The sequence below is a fragment of the Tachyglossus aculeatus genome, chromosome X1 (genome assembly GCF_015852505.1).
Source record: "Tachyglossus aculeatus isolate mTacAcu1 chromosome X1, mTacAcu1.pri, whole genome shotgun sequence".
Lineage (NCBI taxonomy): Eukaryota > Metazoa > Chordata > Mammalia > Monotremata > Tachyglossidae > Tachyglossus > Tachyglossus aculeatus.
In genome coordinates this window covers 38,430,126-38,447,241 of record NC_052101.1, presented here as the reverse complement: position 1 = coordinate 38,447,241, position 17,116 = coordinate 38,430,126, and the positions used below count along the sequence as shown (strand labels likewise).

At 51.3% G+C, this 17,116-nt stretch overlaps 1 protein-coding gene across 1 annotated transcript in view; it reads right to left on the bottom strand.

Annotated features, from left to right (window-relative positions):
- FLT4 (fms related receptor tyrosine kinase 4) overlaps positions 1–17,116 on the bottom strand; it is a 111,248-nt gene that overhangs the window by 50,133 nt on the left and 43,999 nt on the right. The window contains exons 2-6 of the mRNA XM_038740580.1: positions 13,844–13,940; positions 5,780–6,054; positions 1,828–1,940; positions 1,377–1,539; positions 72–211 (exon numbers count right to left, since the gene is read on the bottom strand). Coding sequence (XP_038596508.1) covers positions 72–211; positions 1,377–1,539; positions 1,828–1,940; positions 5,780–6,054; positions 13,844–13,940 — 788 coding nt within the window. The remainder of the gene's footprint in view (positions 1–71; positions 212–1,376; positions 1,540–1,827; positions 1,941–5,779; positions 6,055–13,843; positions 13,941–17,116) is intronic.

The following is a 17,116-nucleotide window of genomic DNA, read 5'->3' as shown; positions in this document are numbered from 1 at the left end:
CAGATGGCCTTCTCCCAAGCTACAGCACAGAGCAGAGGGGTAGCGGGAGGAAGGGCTAGAAGGAACCCCACCTGCTTCCCAGGATAGTCCCACTGGAAGTTGACTCCGGAGTTAAACTCAGCCCACACAGTACAGTTAAGGACCAGCTTCTCCCCAACCAGGAGCTCCAGGGCCTTCTTGGGAAACAGCTGGATGTCATAAAGCTCATTGCCTAGGGACACAAACACACACACAAAGACATATGCACATTCACACACACAAATACACAGAGTTACAGCTCAGAAAATTCCAAATGTTCAGAACCCCTGAGCTGCAGAGGAACTGGCTCCAGAACCCAGCGGAAGACTGAGCTCCGCCTCAGATCCCACTCACCCCGTCCCACCACCATCCAGTTATGCCACAGCTGGGATTTCCATCCTGAACACCGGCCCGAGACTGTCTTTTAAAGATCCAAACCCCAAACCCTCCCCACTCCCAGGACTGAGGGACCAAGCGACTGGAAGTCTGAGGCCAAAAGGGAGAACGGGAGACACAAGAAGAATGCCCTCCCAAATCCTAGATCTCTGGGGGAGCAATTCACTAGGTGATAAGCTCCTCGAGGGCAGAGACTATTTCTTTGGCTTTCGGTGAAATCTTCCCAGGTACTTCATAAAGTACCCGGCACACAGTAGGTACTTAATGAATACCACTGTTCATTGAACACCACAAGGCCACGGCACATCAATCAATCAATCAATCGTATTTGTTGAGAGTTTACTGTGTGCAGAGCACTGTACTAAGCGCTTGGGAAGTACAAGTGGGCAACACAGAGACAGTCCCTACCCAACAGCGGGCTCACAGTCTAGAAGACTGTGCATATCCCCTTGACGTGTGGCACACACTCATAGCTTTTGTCTCATACCCCCCTGCCCTACCTCCTTCCCCTCCTCACAGCATTTGTATATATATTTATACAGATTTATTACTCTATTTATTTTACTTGTACCTATTTACTATTCTATTTATTTTGTTAATGATGTGCACAGAGCTTTAATTCTATTTGTTCTGACGACTTTGACACCTGTCTCCATGTTTTGTTTTGTTGTCTGTCTCCCCCTTCTAGACTGTGAGCCCGTTGTTGGGTAGGGACCGTCTCAATATGTTGCCAACTTGCACTTCCCAAGAGCTTAGTCCAGTGCTCTGCACACAGTAAGTGCTCAATAAATATGATTGAATGAATGAATACCCATGATCCTTGGCTTGTACCCATAGCGTCTGTCTCATACCCTGGCTCGGGGCTGTTACCCATGGCCTATGGCCCAAATTCAGGGCCTGTGGCTTCTACCCATGGTCTGTGGCCCAAGCCCACAACCCAGGGGTAGCCGCTGCCCCCTTACCAGTGACGTGAACCAGGAAGAAGTTGGATTTGAAGACACTGCCCTGGAGGAACGTCTGGCATTGTACGAAAAGGGCATCTCGGATGAGGGCTGTGGGTACCAGCATCCCCTTCTTGTTATCCCACAGGATACTTCTCCCGTCGGGATAGATGTCTGAACTTTGCTGGAGAGAGAAGAGCACAGATCAGAGGGACAGAGGGTGAGGCCAATGCAGGGCGGTCTCCCCCTGCACCCTCCCCCAGCCCCTGGTAGTGGGCACCTCTTCACTTCAGGCGGGCTGGAGAAGAGAGAGCCCTGGATGGGGCGTCAGGCTCCCTGAGCTTCACCCCCTCGTCAGTGGGGAAAATGCCTCTGACAGAGCTGTTTGGGCCCCTTGTGTCGGGTGTCCTGGCTCCCCTTTCCTCACAGGATCCCGGGCCCCTGGGTGGGAAGGCATCTGGGGCAGACTCACCGAATGCAGAGTGATGTTGAGGTCTGGGATGGACACCAAGCAGGGCACCCAGGTGTTGGCCTTCTTGTTAATCAGCAGGGTGTCGGGTCTGTTGATGAAGGGCTGTTCAAAATCTAAGGGGTAGGGGAGGGAAGGAGAAAAGAGGTGGGAGAGGGGAGTGGGGAGAGGGTGGGGTGGGAGACAGGTAGAGAGGAGCAAAATTAGAAAATGACTCTTTGGCCCTGGGCGGGGTGGTAAGGAGATGGGGTGAGACGGAGAGGGACTCAGAGGCTGGCCTGGTCTTCTCTGGTCCCAAGGACTCTGAGGAGACAGGTGGAGGGTGGCCTCCAGGTCAGAAGCTGGAACTGGACCAGCCTTGCCCCAGAGATTGGTGGGGAGGGGGAGTAGGGCAGTTGGCCATTTCCATTCCCCTCTCGGGTACCATTTTGCTCTCTACTTCTCTCCCACTTTCATCCAACTCTTTGCCCCATCAGGAGACACAGTCCTGAGCCCTGCACCTCTCAGCATTGAGGGCCACTGAAAGCACTCTGAGAAGCAGTGTGGTTTAGTGGAAAGAGCACAGGCCTCGGTTTCCTCATCTGTACAAAGTGTATTCCATGTCTATTCACCCTCCTATTAAGACTGTGAGCCCCACGTGTGATAGGGACTGTGGCCTACCTGATACTATCTTGTATCTACTTGAGCGCTTAGTGCCGTATTTGGTACATAGAAAGCACTTAATAAATCCTATTATTATTGTTTATTCTCTATCCTCTGGGACCCTACTTCTCTGTGCCTTTTCTCTTGGGATCCTGCCGTCTGTGCCTCTGTGTCTCTGGTATCTGTGCAGCACTTCGGACTCCATGGGATATGGGGCCTGCGGAGTTCAGCAGGGGGAACCTTGGGCTTTTGTAGGTTTCGGCAGGGAACAATGCGGGGAGGGACGGGAAAGAGCCAGGGCCAATGATAACCAAATGTTCCAGGGCAGGAGTTCCACAGCTCAGTCTCTCCGCACCCTCCACGGGTGGCCCAAAACTCAGCTCCGAAGGGAGAGAGCAAAGCGTGGCGGCCCCTCCCTCCTGAATTCCTCATCCCCAGGGCACTCTGTCCCTCCCACTTTCCCCTCTCCACCCTGCCTCATCCCTGATAATGACCGGGTGGGGCGGGGGGGTGGGGGGAACCAGGGAAGGACTTCCTGTTTACGAGGGTCAGGAGCACTGGGAGTGATGCCCAGGGGGGCACCATTCCAGGGTGTGGTTCCTCCACCTGCTCGTCTCAGGGAGGGAGCCGGTCTGGCCCAGCTGGGTAGACACTTTCTCCAACCCCCTGGGGACAGAGGAATTGACTCTCTGCACCACGCTGAGATCCCCCCAGTTCAGCATCCTTAGCTTTCCCACCACATTCTCACTGGCAGACCCTGTAGCCCAGGCTGGGGAGGAGCAGGAGCAGAGACAACCACATTTGTGAAGCGCTTCTGCTAAGATCCTCTCCTTCTGCCTGGTCTTGGTCACCCACCAACAGGGAGGGAGACTGATCATCTCCAGCTCCAGAGACTCAAGAGAAGATTTTCTTCTTGCTCTGGTGTCCGGGGACACTGCCCCGTATGCTTCCCTGGGTCTGGAAGCCAGTTTGTCCCCCTGAGGCTGGTGGGGTCTGGAGGGATTCCCAAGCAAGGTTAACCACATGACCATGGCAACCCATCTCGCCAAGGAATCAGGAGTCAGGAATTCCCAGCGGGCCAAGTCCTTAGGTCGGTCTCCTCTGTACCTCAGAGGGGCTGGGTCTGCTGTGACCCCCTGGGTTTTCAGCCCTCTCCCGCCCCGGAGACCACCAAAGCTCTGAGCTTCTCAGACGGTTTGACTCCGGGGAAAGTCACAGCTGGGCAGCCAGAGGCCGACCCCAAGAACCTGAAGCCTCCAGGTCCTGTCCCCTACAGACTATCTCTGGGATGCCCCCTTGTCGGGGAAGTATGGGCTGAGGGGAAAGGTTAAGTGGCTGGGGAGAGGAGGGCAGGGCCTCTTTGGGCCTCACTGGGGGCAGGATGCTGTTGGAAGTGGGGTACTTCTGGCTCCAGGCCATCTCTGGGGGCAGGGCGCTGCTGGTGACAGGGCATCACTGGGGAAAGGCTGTTTCAGGTGACAGGGTGCTAGTGGGATCAGGGCACTTCTGGAGGGAGGGTGCTGCTGGTTACAGGGCATCTCTGAGGGCAGGGTGGTCCTTGGGGAAAGATGCTGTTGGGCACAGGGCTCTGTTTGGGAAAGGACACTGTTGGGCACAGGATGCTGCTGGGAACAGGGCACTGCAGGCGGCAGGGTGCTGATGGGCACTGGGCACTACTAGGGGCAGGAGGCTGCTGGCCGCAGGGTGCTGACTGGCACAGGATGCTGCTGGTGCCAGGGTGCTTCCAGTTATAGGGCATGGCTGGGAGCAGAGTGCTGCTCATTACAGGGCTCTGCCGGGGGCAGGGTCTGATGGGCACAGGGCACTTCTGCGGGCAGGATGCTGCTGGGCACAGTGTGTTGCTTGGGAAAGGGTGCTGCTGGACTCCTTCCTAAGCTTCTCTGGACTGAGTCAAGGAGCAGGGGAAGGGGCTGCATAGACCAACCTGCGTAGCCCAACTGGTGTGACTGACAAGTGTGAAATGTCCCCCAAGAGCTCCGCCACCCTTTCCTCTGGGCTGTGAAGAGAGGGGCTCCGGCAGGGGTCAAGCACCAAGCATTTGATTGGCGCAGACCGGAGGGCTCCTGGGACCCAGCCTGCACTGCCCGTCTGGGGCTCGGCAGGCCTGGAAATTCCTGCATTCCAGCTGGCCTGAAACAACCCCCAACACCCTCCCCGCCTCGGGCGCTGCCGGAATTAAATCCTGGACAGAGCAGAGCTCCCATAATCCCCAGGATGGGCAGGCAGGTGGGCGGCTGGGTGGATATTGCTTTGTTCTTGGAGGGAGAAGCTGCTCCCCAGCCTGTGGATTCAGACAGCCCAACGGATGGATGGGAGAGAAATGGAGGGTCTTGTGCTGGGGAGGAAGTGCTCTCTGGCATCTTCTGGAGAGGGGAGCCCGGGATAGCCATGGGCATCACCTCTCCTGTCTTCCTTACCTCTGCAGTGCGGGGCTTTGAATGGTTGCAGGGGTCACTTCCTGGGTCCATATAGGGAGAACGGAGGGCTAGGGAAAACACCTGCTTATCAGACATCTCCCAGCTACCGGGCCTCTTCATTGAATTTGGGGAGGCTCTAATTGGCATGTGATTTACATAAATATGGAGATCAAAGAGCCTCCCTCTCTCCTCACACCCTCATCTCTGAGCGGGTCAGATGAAATAATAATTGAATTGTGCTGCCAACTATAATAGTGCCAACACATTTACTAACCCACCTGAGATAACCCAACCGCCCCTGGGAGAGGTGACGGGTGGGTGTCCTGGTGGTGAGCAGAAGATGCCAAGGTAGGACTCTCCCCACACCTCCCTCAAGTTCAAAACGCTTACAAACCCTGGCCCCACCTCTTCCTCTCCCCAACAACCTATATGCCCAATTATTGGGTAGTCCCTAAATGCTGGCTCAACTGTGGGGAGACTCCACGTATCTTGGGGACCGTCCCCTGAAACTGGGACCGTGGCTGAGGGGCACGGGTAGGGCGACGACTGGGGCTGGAAGAACCATCTGGACATCTTTCCTGGGCTCCCTCCGATTCCCTGTGAGAATCGCTTAGAACAGGGCTTGACACATAGTAATCACTTAAATATCATCGTTATTGTTATTATTATTAGAATAACGCCTGCTAGACTGTCAGCTCATTATGGGCAGGGAACACGACTGTTACTTCTGTGATATTATGCTCTCCTAAGCGTTTAGTACAGTGCTCTGCGTGTTGTATAAGCATCCAATCAATACCATTGATTGATTGATTGATTAAGAATCCACTCTAGGCTGCCTGGCGGGAGAGGGGCCCGGGACCCCACAGGTTCCTCACCTCTTACAAACACGTAGGTGCTGGCGGCAGTGGTTCCTTCGATCCTGGCTTTGATGTATTTGTAGTAGCAGCTGTAGGAGCCGGTGTCATTGGCCTGGGTCCCAGCCAGGATGAGGGTCTTGCAGTACGGCCGGGAGTCCGTGCCCTCGCAGTCCTCCTCTCTCGCCATCCGCTCGCCTCCGACCTCCACTGGTGCCTTGGCCTGGCTCTCCTTCTCTCCCCAGGCTGGGTCCTCCTGGCCCCCGGGCCACGACCACTGGAGGGGATGCTGTCCCCTGAGAGGAGAGGTGAGTCATCAAGTGGCACGTGGACGGCGCCCTGGGCCCAACCCTCAGCTGGGAGTGGAACCGGGGTCTGTCCTCTCTGACACAACCTCACAAGCCCCTAGCCCCTTGCCCCAAGAGTTGACCAGAACTTGACGATTTTGCAGAATGCTCCTCATCAGCTGATTCCCATCTCTGGGGCCCCCCGAACCCCCAAGCCAAATCCGGCCTGGTGTCATCAAATAATAATAATAATAATAATAATAGTAATGGCATTTATTAAGCGCTTACTATGTGCAAAGCACTGTTCTAAGCGCTGGGGAGGTTACGAGGTGATCAGGTTGTCCCATGGGGGGCTCACAATCTTAATCCCTATTTTACAGATGAGGTAACTGAGGCCCAGAGAAGTGAAGTGACTTGCCCAAAGTCACACAGCTGACAATTGGCGGAGCCGGGATTTGAACCCATGAATTCTGACTCATTCATTCATTCATTCAATCGCATTTACTGAGCGCTTACTGTGTGCAGAGCACTGTACTACGCACTTGGGAAGTACATGTCGGCAACACAGAGACGGTCCCTACCCAACAACGGGCTCACAGTCTAGAAGGGGGAGACAGACAACAAAACAAAACATGTACACAGGTGTCAACGCTTTCTACATGCCAGGCACTGTTCTAAGCACTGGGGTAGGTAAGAGATAATTGGGTTGGACTCAGTCCCTGATCCACATGGGTCTCACAGTCTTAATCCCCATTTTACAGATGAGGGAATTGAGGTCCAGAGAAGTGATGTGACCTGCCCATTTTACAGATGAGGGAATTGGGGCAGAGAGAAGTGACTTGCACAAGGTCACACAGCAGACAAGTGGCGGAGCCAGGATTGGGCCGCAAGCCATGGGATTCCCAGGCCTGGGCTCTCGCCACTAGGCCAGGCCGAGGGAGGGTGGGGGCCGCTCCAGCTTCCATTCTGTCCAAAGCCCGGGCTCTTTCCACTGAGCCACACTGCCCAGCTGGGGCTGACAGGAAGCCCTTCTCTCCTTCCAGTCCCCTGCAGAAGTTCTCACAGTGACTGAAAAGGGGGCCACTGACAGTCTGTGGGAATAACGTCCACCCCGATGCCCGTGACGGTCAATACCCGTTCCCCCTCCCTCTTGGACTGTGAGTCCCATGTGGGATCAGGTCTTTCGGGGGATAATTTGGGGCTGGTTTTGAACCACAGAACTGGGTGGCAGTTGCTGCGGTGGACTGCATATAAAGCCTTCTGGTGCCATACCTGTACTGGACAGGGGACAGACCAGCTGAAACTGGGAAGTCCAGTATGAAACCAAATAGTCAACTGAGTGGCTACAGTCTGGAAAATGAATACAGGCAACACTTCATCTTGATCATTATCATCACCACCACTATCATTCTCCCCTGTCAGAATGTAAGCTCTCTGAGGGCAGAGATCATGTCTACCTACTGCATTGAACTTTCCCAAGAGCTTAACCTAGCACTCTGCACAAAGAAAGCACTCAATAAACGCCAGTGATTGATTAATCGATTAATTGTTGGATCGGCCCACTTTTATGCAGACTCCAGGGGATTCGACACTGCATGTGATGCAAAAACAGAGGAGAATCAGAAAAGACATGGTCCCTACTTTCCGAGGCTTACAACAATCAGAGAAAAACTAGCTGATACAGGGCAGAATGGCTACAAGAGATGAGGCCACCAAACAGGCATGCCAAAGGCTAAAGACATACTTAATAATAAAATTTCAGAAGGAATTTATGGGAAATAGCCAGAGGTCTCCCCTCCTTCCCTGGTGGGGTGGCTTGTTGGGGAGAAGAGGGAAGAGGAGGAGCCAAAGCTGCCTCTCACCCTCCCCTCCGTGACCCTCCGACCCTCTGCCCCCCACACAGGTTTCCAGCTGTGGGACAAAGCTGTTGTTTTTGCTCCCGGAGTCTTTTGGGCTGGTCTCCCAGCCACACTCATTCCAGGTCTTCTTGGAGAAGCGTCCAAGGGAGACGAAAAGAGCCAAAATTGGGTCTTTCTGACCTATTAACTTTCGAAGCCAGGCTGCCACTCTGAAACCCTGTCTCTCTGACTTCCCTTCAACAATCCCCCACCTCCCTGCTCCGAATGACAAGGTGGCCCCTCTGGAAGAAGGGGTCTTTCTACGGTTGGGGGCTTTCAGCCCTTCACCGGGGGTGAGGGAGGAGGGAAGGGCTGAGGAGGAAGCATCCCCGTCTCCCTCTGGGACCAGGCTGGTACCAGGCTCGCCCCCCTGGATGACCGCCAGCCGCTGGCTACCCCTGCCCCTTCTAGGTCTGGCACCCCGGGGAACCCACCCGGCTCTGCCTGCTCCCCTGAGGGTCTCATCCCAGCTTCTGCCCCCAAATCCCCTACTTTGGCTTTGACTTTGCCCACCTGGGTTGGGGAAGGAGAGGTGGAAGAGAGCCCTGGGGAGGAAGGGAGTGGGGAGGAAGGAAAGGGCAGAAAAGCGCTGACAAGAGAGAGAACCCAGCCAGGGCCAACTGACTGCTGAAAAAAAAAAAAAGAAAGTTGGAAAGTCACCCAAACTTCCTTAGAGCTAGCTGAGGCTGCTGAATCCAAGTCCAATGGTGTCCCTGTGGCCAGCGGTCCTCCAGAGCCCAGAAAGAAGAGACAGCCCCTTAGCCATCTCCAGATTCTACCAGGATAGCAGATTTCTGCATTTCACGGAGTCCCCAGCCCCAAAAAGCCCAGTTCAGAGTTGTTAGCAAGGAAGCAGCACGGCTTTGGTCTGTTATGTGACCTTGGGCAAGACATTTCATTTATCTGTGCCTCAGTTACCTCATCTGTAACATGGGGATTGAGCCCCATGTGGAACAGGGACTGTCCCCTACTTAATTTGCTTGTATCCAGCCCGCACTTAGTACAGTGCCTGGCACATAGTAAGCACTTAACGAATACCACAATTATCATTCTATTACTATTATTACTTTGGCTTTCCCAGCTCGGAACTGATTCCAGAATGGAAACCGGGACATTTCTTCGTTTCTCACTGAGGCTCGGGCCCAAGGCTATGGCATAATTTATGGCCAAAATCATGGATTCCAGAAGGATGATCACATGAGAATTAGCGTGGCTCAGAGGAAAAAACACAGGCTTGGGAGTCAGAGGTCATGGGTTCTAATCCTGTCTGTGCCACTGATCTGCTGTGTGACTTTGGGCAAGTCACTTAACTTCTCTGTGCCTCAGTTCCCTCATCTGGAAAATGGGGATTAAGACTGTGAGCCCCATGTGAGACGACCTGATTACCTTGTACCCCCCCAGCGCTTAGAACAGTGCTTGGCACATAGTAAGCGCTTAACAAATGCCATCATTAATTGATTAATTAATGACCTGAACCAAACAGTGAAAAAGAACAAAATTCACTCCGTTCCAAATATAAACTAGGGGGTGGAGCTGCTTTTCCACTTGTTCCTAGAATTCCCTCTCTCCACACTCAGGGTCCAGGAGAATAAAAGTCATGAGGAGAAGAGGGACAGAGAATGTGTTCTTGGGTTCTAGTGTAGGGTACATCTATATATCTCTCCATATCTGTTACCTAGGGCAGAGGAGAGTTCATGACACTATGTCTGTGTTCATTTCTACCGCTGTAGCTGAATCTCCGTGTGAGTGCCTGTTATCTGATCTACATGGGCGGGTTTGTATCTCTGCAGGGGTCTGTTAACATGTCCTGGTGGTTCTCTGTATGTTTGTGTCTCTGTATGTGCCTGTTTTCAAATCTTTGTGTATGTACTTGTGTCTTTGTACCTCCTCTGTTGGAAGGGGCTCACATTGGTCTCATCTCCCCCTTCTAGACTGTGAGCCCGTTGTTGGGTAGGGACCGTCTCTATATGTTGCCGACTTGTACTTCCCAAGCGCTTAGTACAGTGCTCTGCACACAGTAAGCGCCCAATAAATACAATTGATTGAATGAATGAATGTCCCTGCCATAAGGGACGAGCAGGAGGATCACAGGCTGGAGTTTAGATTCAGTCTGGCTGTTCTTGTTAGTAATAATAATAATAGTGATAATATTTGTTAAATGCTTAGTAAGTGCCAGGCACTGTACTAAGCACTGGAGTGGATATGAGCAAATCAGGTTGAACACAGTATACATGTCCTGTACAGGACTCATGGTGTTAATCCCCATTTTGCAGATGAGGTAACTGAATCACAGAAAAGTGAAGTGACCTGCCCAGGTTCACACAGCGGATAAGTGGTGGAGCCAGGATTAGAACCCAGGTCCTTCTGACCCAGGCCCGAGCTTTATCCACAAGATCATGCTGCTTCTCTGGTGAAGAAACAGGGTGGGAGAGTAGGGTGGGCGGCCCCTGCGTCTGACACTACTGTCCAGGTGACTGTTCCCAGGCTGAGGGACCACAACTCTTCAAAGGCAGAAGTTAGCTATGAGCGCAGGCTACAGGAGGCACAGAAGCAGCGTGGCTCAGTGGAAAGAGCCCGGTCTTTGGAGTCAGAGGTCATGGGTTCAAGTCCCGGCTCTGCCGATTGTCAGCTGTGTGAATTTGGGCAAGTCACTTCACTTCTCTGTGCCTCAGTTCCCTCATCTGTACAATGGTGATTAAGACTGTGAGCCCCCCATGGGACAACCTGACCACCTTGTAACCTCCCCAGTGCTTAGAGCAGTGCTTTGCACAGAGTAAGTGCTTAATAAATTCCATTATTATTATTATATCTAACCTCATTGTACACACCTTCTTTAAAGTATGGCTTTTCAATTCCATGACTACCAACCATTTGGCTATCTTCTGGTGTGCCTTCTGTCCTAGGCATTACCTTTGGAAACCCCAAGCGCTACCTTTGGAAACCCCACTCGGGTCCCGGAAAAAAACTGGTTTCCGGTACCTACCCGCCACCCCCTCACTGTCACCCCTGCACAGCTGAGTGTAATTATGGCCCCAGGGACTGGGGATATTGATTGGCCTTGAGTGCTCCCAAAGGAGGTGTGATGTGGGTGGGCTGCCTTCGCGGACAAGACAAGGAAGTTGGGAGAGAGGGAAAGTTTGAAATTCGTGTTGGAGGAAGCTGCCCTGGACCTGGGGTGGTTGGGGGAAGATAGTCCAGAGGGGAAGTCAGGATGAGATGAATACCAGTTTCAACCACCACTGCTACATGGGTGATTCCTCCCTTCAAAGCTCTACTGAGAGCTCACCTCCTCCAGGAAGCCTTCCCAGACTGAGCCCCCTTTTTTCTCTCCTCCTCCCCATCCCCCCTGCCCTACCTCCTTCCCCTCCCCACAGCACCTGTATATATGTTTGGACAGATTTATTACTCTATTTTACTTGTACATATTTACGCCTCTATTTATTTTGTTAATAATGTGCATCTAGCTTTATTTTTATTTATTCTGATGACCTGACACCTGTCCACATGTTTTGTTGTGTTGTCTGTCTCCCCCTTCTAGACTGTGAGCCCGTTGTTGGGTCGGGACCGTCTCTATATGTTGCCAACTTGTACTTCCCAAGCGTTCAGTACAGTGCTCTGCACACTGTAAGCGCTCAATAAATAGGATTGAATGAATTCCCAAATCTAGCTCCCCAACCCAACTTCGCTCCTTCTCTACAGTCTTCACAGATCCACCTGCCTCCAGATCATCTCTTTATGATCGTTTTGTCTCAAACTCAAAATGTCCAAAACTGAACTCCTCCTGCTCCTTCCCAAATCCTCTCCTCTGCCTAACTTTATCATCCCAGCTGACAACACCAACAACCTCCTCGTCTCTCAAGCCCAAAACCTCCGCATTATCCTTGATTCCTCACTCTAAGCTCCATAATCTGACCGGAATCAATAGAATCTCCACAAAATCTCTGGAATCTACCCCTTCCCTTCCATCCAAATTGCTACTATGCTGGTCCAGGTGCTTGCATATCCCTATTGGACTCCTCACATCAGTCTCCTCACTGACCTCCCTATCTCCTGTCTCTCCCCTCCCCTGTCCATACTTCTTTGCTGCCAACATCGCTTTCCCAAACCATAGATTTATGTCTCCCCACTCCTTCAAAGCTTCCAATTCTTGTCCACTTCTCTTCACATCAAGTAGAAACTACAGAACAGTGGCTACAAGGATCTTAATCAGCTCTTTCCACTACTTATCCTCACTCCTTTCCCACTACAACCCAGCTCACCAGCTTTGTTTTCCCAACTCACTGCTCCTTGCTCTCTATCTCTCTCGCCACTGTCTTTTTGCTCACGCTCTCCTTCCTTTCTGGAATTTCCTCCCCCTTCTCATTGCTCCACCTGTTTTCAAAGCACTATTAAAATCACATCTCCTCCAGGAGGCTTTCCCTGATTAATCTCTCCTCTCCCCATCCTGTTTCCCCCAACCGCCACATTAGCACTTCCCTCCTTAAGCTCCGTAGCACTAATATTCATAGCTCTAAACTGTTGCCCCCCATACCTGCAATTTATTTAGGGGTCTGCTTCTGTTGCTAGATTGCAAGATCCTTGCGGGGAGGGATTAAGTCTACTGATTCTGTTGTACTCTCCCAAGGATTAAGAATGTTCTGCACGGAGCCAGCGCCCAGTAAATAAATATGATTGAATGAATGAATATTATCAATGGATCTACTGACTGACGGTACACAGGTCAGGTCAGGTCAAATCTCAGCTCTGCCAAGTGTCTGCTGTGTGACCTTGGGCAAGTCACTTCTCTGTGCCTCAGTTACCTCATCCATAAATGACCATGAGTCCCATGTGGGACACAGACTGTGTCCAACCCAATTAACATGTATCTACCCCAGGGCTTAGAGCAGTGCTTGGCAACTGGGAAGCACTTAATAAATGCCATTAAAAAAGGTCTCAGTGAGAGAGTGGGCATGGTTTGACACTACAGCTGCCCGTTCTGAGAAATCCAGCAGCAGGAAACTGAAGCCAGGATTGGGAAGGATGACTGGGATGGTCTTACGCTCTTAGAGGCCTGCATGCCCCTTCGCAAAGTTGGGATGTGGGTCCTTTCTCTTTGACCTTGGAGGAACTCTCATTCATTCATACATTCATTCAATTGCATTTATTGAGTGCACAGTGCTGTACTAAGGGAAAGTACAATGCAACAATAAACAGACACATTCACCGCCCCCAACAAGCTTACAGTCTAGAGTGGGCTTGTCTGTTTCTGAGCCTGCTTCAGGATGGAGGGGACTCAGCACTTGGGAGATGCAGCAAGGTGTAATCGATCCTGGGAGTCAGAAGGTCATGAGCTCTAATCCCGTATCTGCCACTTGTCTACTGTGTGGCTTTGGGCAAGTCATTTCATTTCTCTGTGCCTCAGTTACCTCATCTGTAAAATGGGGTTTGAGACTGTGAGCCTCACGTGGGACAGGGCCAGTGTCCAACCTGATTTGCTCATGTTCCCCTCCCCAGTGCTTATTACAGTGCGTGGCACATAGTGCTTAATACAACAATCATTATTATTATTATTATGATTATTAGGTATTTTGGAGAGAGGCTTTAGATTCAGGGAAGAACCCCGGACACGGCCTCTGGCTCCACTCAGAGCTGGGTGCTGTCCTGAGGAGGTTTGGTTTTAACTCTACCAACCATTTCCCTTGTGGTCCAGGGCAACTTCTTGGAGGCAGGGACTGACCACTCAGGGGGATACCTGGCTGGTTCTGCCCCAAACAAATGGATTTGGGCAGACCCCATCTCCCCCAGAGGACTCTGGAACCCATTCTCCGCCGCTGGCTGCAGCTATTCCCATCTCTAAGGCAAGAGAGTGGAGATCCAGGCCACCATCTGGGAGACCGTAGGGACGTGGCACCATTTCTTACCTGCAGGTGATGGTCAGTGTATCCCTGGAGTCAATCACGTGCTCCTCCTCAGCAATGCTGAGGATAGGGGGTGTCATAGAATAGCCACTCGCCAGATCTGCGGAGGGAGAGGAGAAGGAGGGGTCAGATTGAGCCAGGGACATCCACCAATTGGTCCCCTGGGGACTGTCCAGCTCGGGGGCAGAGACGTGTTTGTCACTTCAGGGAATTTGGTACAGACATCCTCGTTTTTTAATTGTTTTCCCACTTCCTTCCTCCTCTAAAGGCCCTGTGACTGGTCACGTGACTGGCGGCCTCAGGAAACAAAAGCCTAGCTTTAGTTGTCTCTGGGATGGACAGGCTGCTCCCCCACTCCCTGCCACCCACAGCCGGAGCTTCGTGGTGTCCCGGTGGAGGAAAGAGGTGGCAAAGAGAGAAGACTCTGGTTCCTGAGGAGAAGAGGGAGGGCAGAGAGCCAAGTGAGAGTCAGAGGGTGGCCTGCTAATGAAAAGAGTGCCAGACTGGGAGTCAGGAAAACTGGCTTCCAATCCCAGCTCAAGCACTAGACAGCTGTGTGACCTACAGCAAACCAGCTTGGCTCTCTGGGCCCCGTTCCCTCATCGGTAAAATGGGGGCAAAACAGACTGTCAGCACTTTGTACCTACCCCAGCGCTTAGCACATAATAAGGATTTAATAAATGCCATCATCATCATCATTATCACCATCAATGGTATTTGAGTGCTTACTGTGAGCAGAGAACTGTAAACAGTGCTTGGGAGAATATAATGCACATTCCCTGCCTATGACGAGCTCACAGTCTAGAGGAGGAGACGGACATCAATATAGATTATAATATACCATTCATATATATTTATAATATATAATATATAGATCAAGAAGGGCAGGGCATGTGCTGGTGTATTTGTGAGTATATCTGTGAGTGTGTTTGTGAATGTGCGTCTCTATATGTTGCTGATTTGTACTTTCTAAGCGCTTAGTACAGTGCTCTGCACACAGTAAGCGCTCAATAAATGCAATTGAATGAATGAATGTGCGAATGTGCATGTGCTGGAATGTCACTCATCCATTCAATTGTATTTATTGAGCGCTTACTGTGTGCAGAGCACTGTACTAAGTGCTGGGGAAGTACAAGTCAGCAACATAGAGAGACGGTCCCTACCCAACAACAGGCTCACAGTCTAGAAGGGGGAGAAAGACAACAAAACAAAACATGTAGCCAGGTGCCAAATCGTCAGAACAAATAGAATTAAAGCTATATGCACATCATTAACCAAATAAATAGAATAGTAAATATGTACAAGTTAAATAGTGTAATATATCTGTACAGATATATACAAGTGCTGTGGGGAGGGGAAGGAGGTAGATGAAATTAAGGAGTCAACAAGCAACTGGGTAGAACAGGCATGTTCACAAACATGGGTGGGTGAGGGCATGGACATGAGTGTGGGAATATTTGAGTTCCTTGGTATGGGGGATTTGATGACTCCGTGTCTGTGTATCTAGGCCAGCTCTGTGTTGGGAAGGGAGGCAGGAGGGAGACAAAGATGGAACATGTGTAAATGAATGGAGAGAGAATGAGAAAGAACAAAAAAGTGCCCTGAGGAAAGGTTGAAAGGAGAAGTGGGGGGGAAAGGAGGACCTGACAAACTGAGTGAGTGAGAAAGGATAAGGTGTGGGAGAAGCTCCCTTTATTCATCCCTCCTCCCATCCCCACAGCACTTAAGTACCTATCTGTAATTTTATTTATTTATATTAATGCCTGTCTTCCCCTCTAGATTGAAAGCTCGTTGTGGGCAGGGAATATGTCTGTTATATTGTTATATTATACTCTTCCTAAGCTTAGTGCAGTGCTCTGTACACAGTAAGTGCTCAATAAATACGATTGATTGACTGACGATGGGAACGAAACCAGATGGGAGAGGAGAGAGAGATGGAGGGGGGGAGAGAGAGAGAGACAGATGGAGAGAGGGGGACAGAGAGAGAGAGATGGAGGGAGACAGAGAGAGAAAGGAAAGGAAAAAGAGAGAAAGCATACTGTACACAGGGAAGGGGCGAAGGTTCTCTTTGCTTGACAGCCTCAGATAAAATTCCTCTCTTGGAAAAGAGTTTGGCTCCTACACAAGAAATGTGCCCTGCAAAGGGGAAAACAAATAAAAACATTTCGGGTGAACACTCTGAGACCCTGCCCGGCCGAGGCCCAAACAGGGACAGCCAAGGCCACGCCCAGCCCAACTCCAGCCTCGAGTGGAGGCAGTGTGGCTCCCAGTTTCTCTCAGACATGTCTGCCTGTCTGTCTACCCACCTATTTTTTCTTTTTCTTTAAATAATAATAATAATAACGATGGCATTTGTTAAGCGCTTACTATGTGCAAAGCACTGTTCTAAACGCTGGGGGGGGGATACAAGGTGATCAGGTTGTCCCACGGGGGGCTCACAGTCTTAATCCTCATTTTACAGATGAGGTAACTGAGGCTCAGAGAAGTTAAGTGACTTGCCCAAAGTCACACAGCAGACATGTGGCGCAGCGGGATTCGAACCCCTGACCTCTGACTCCAAAGCCCGTGCTCTTTCCACTGAGCCACGCTGCTTCTCGAATCTTCTAGACTGTGAGCCCACAGTTGGGTAGGGACCATCTCTATATGTTGCCAACTTGTACTTCCCAAGCGCTTAGTACAGTGCTCTGCACACAGTAAGCGCTCAATAAATACGATTGAATGAATTTGTTAAGCGCTTACTATGTGTCAGACACTGTTCTAAGCACTGGGATACAAGGTAATCAGGTTGGACACAGTCCATGTCCCACGTGGGGCCCAAGGTCTTCATCCCCATTTTACAGATGACGGAACTGTTTGCTTGTCTGCCTGCACAGTGCTTCGCACATAGGAAGCGCTCAATAAATATGATTGATTGATCATCTGCCTTCCTGTCTGCCCACCTGTTTATCTGTTTGCCTGCCTGCCCATAAGCTGCCTGACTGTTCGTCTGTCTGTCCGACTGTCTGTCTGCTGCCCGTATCTTCAGGGAAGGGTCCAGAGTGAGAAGAAGGGGAAAAGAGCAGAAGGGGCAGGGAGGAGGAAAGGCTAAGGGAACTCACTTCACTTTGGGTCATTAGAGTCCAGAGGCTTTTCCTTTCCCTAGCTCCTCTTCCTCCTCCCCTTCCTCCCACAACATACTCAGGGGGTCATTTTATCCATCCCCCTGCACTCAATCTGCCTAGAAACGAGAGAGCAGCCAATCTTTACCTTGACCTACCTCAGAGAAAGCAATTCGCC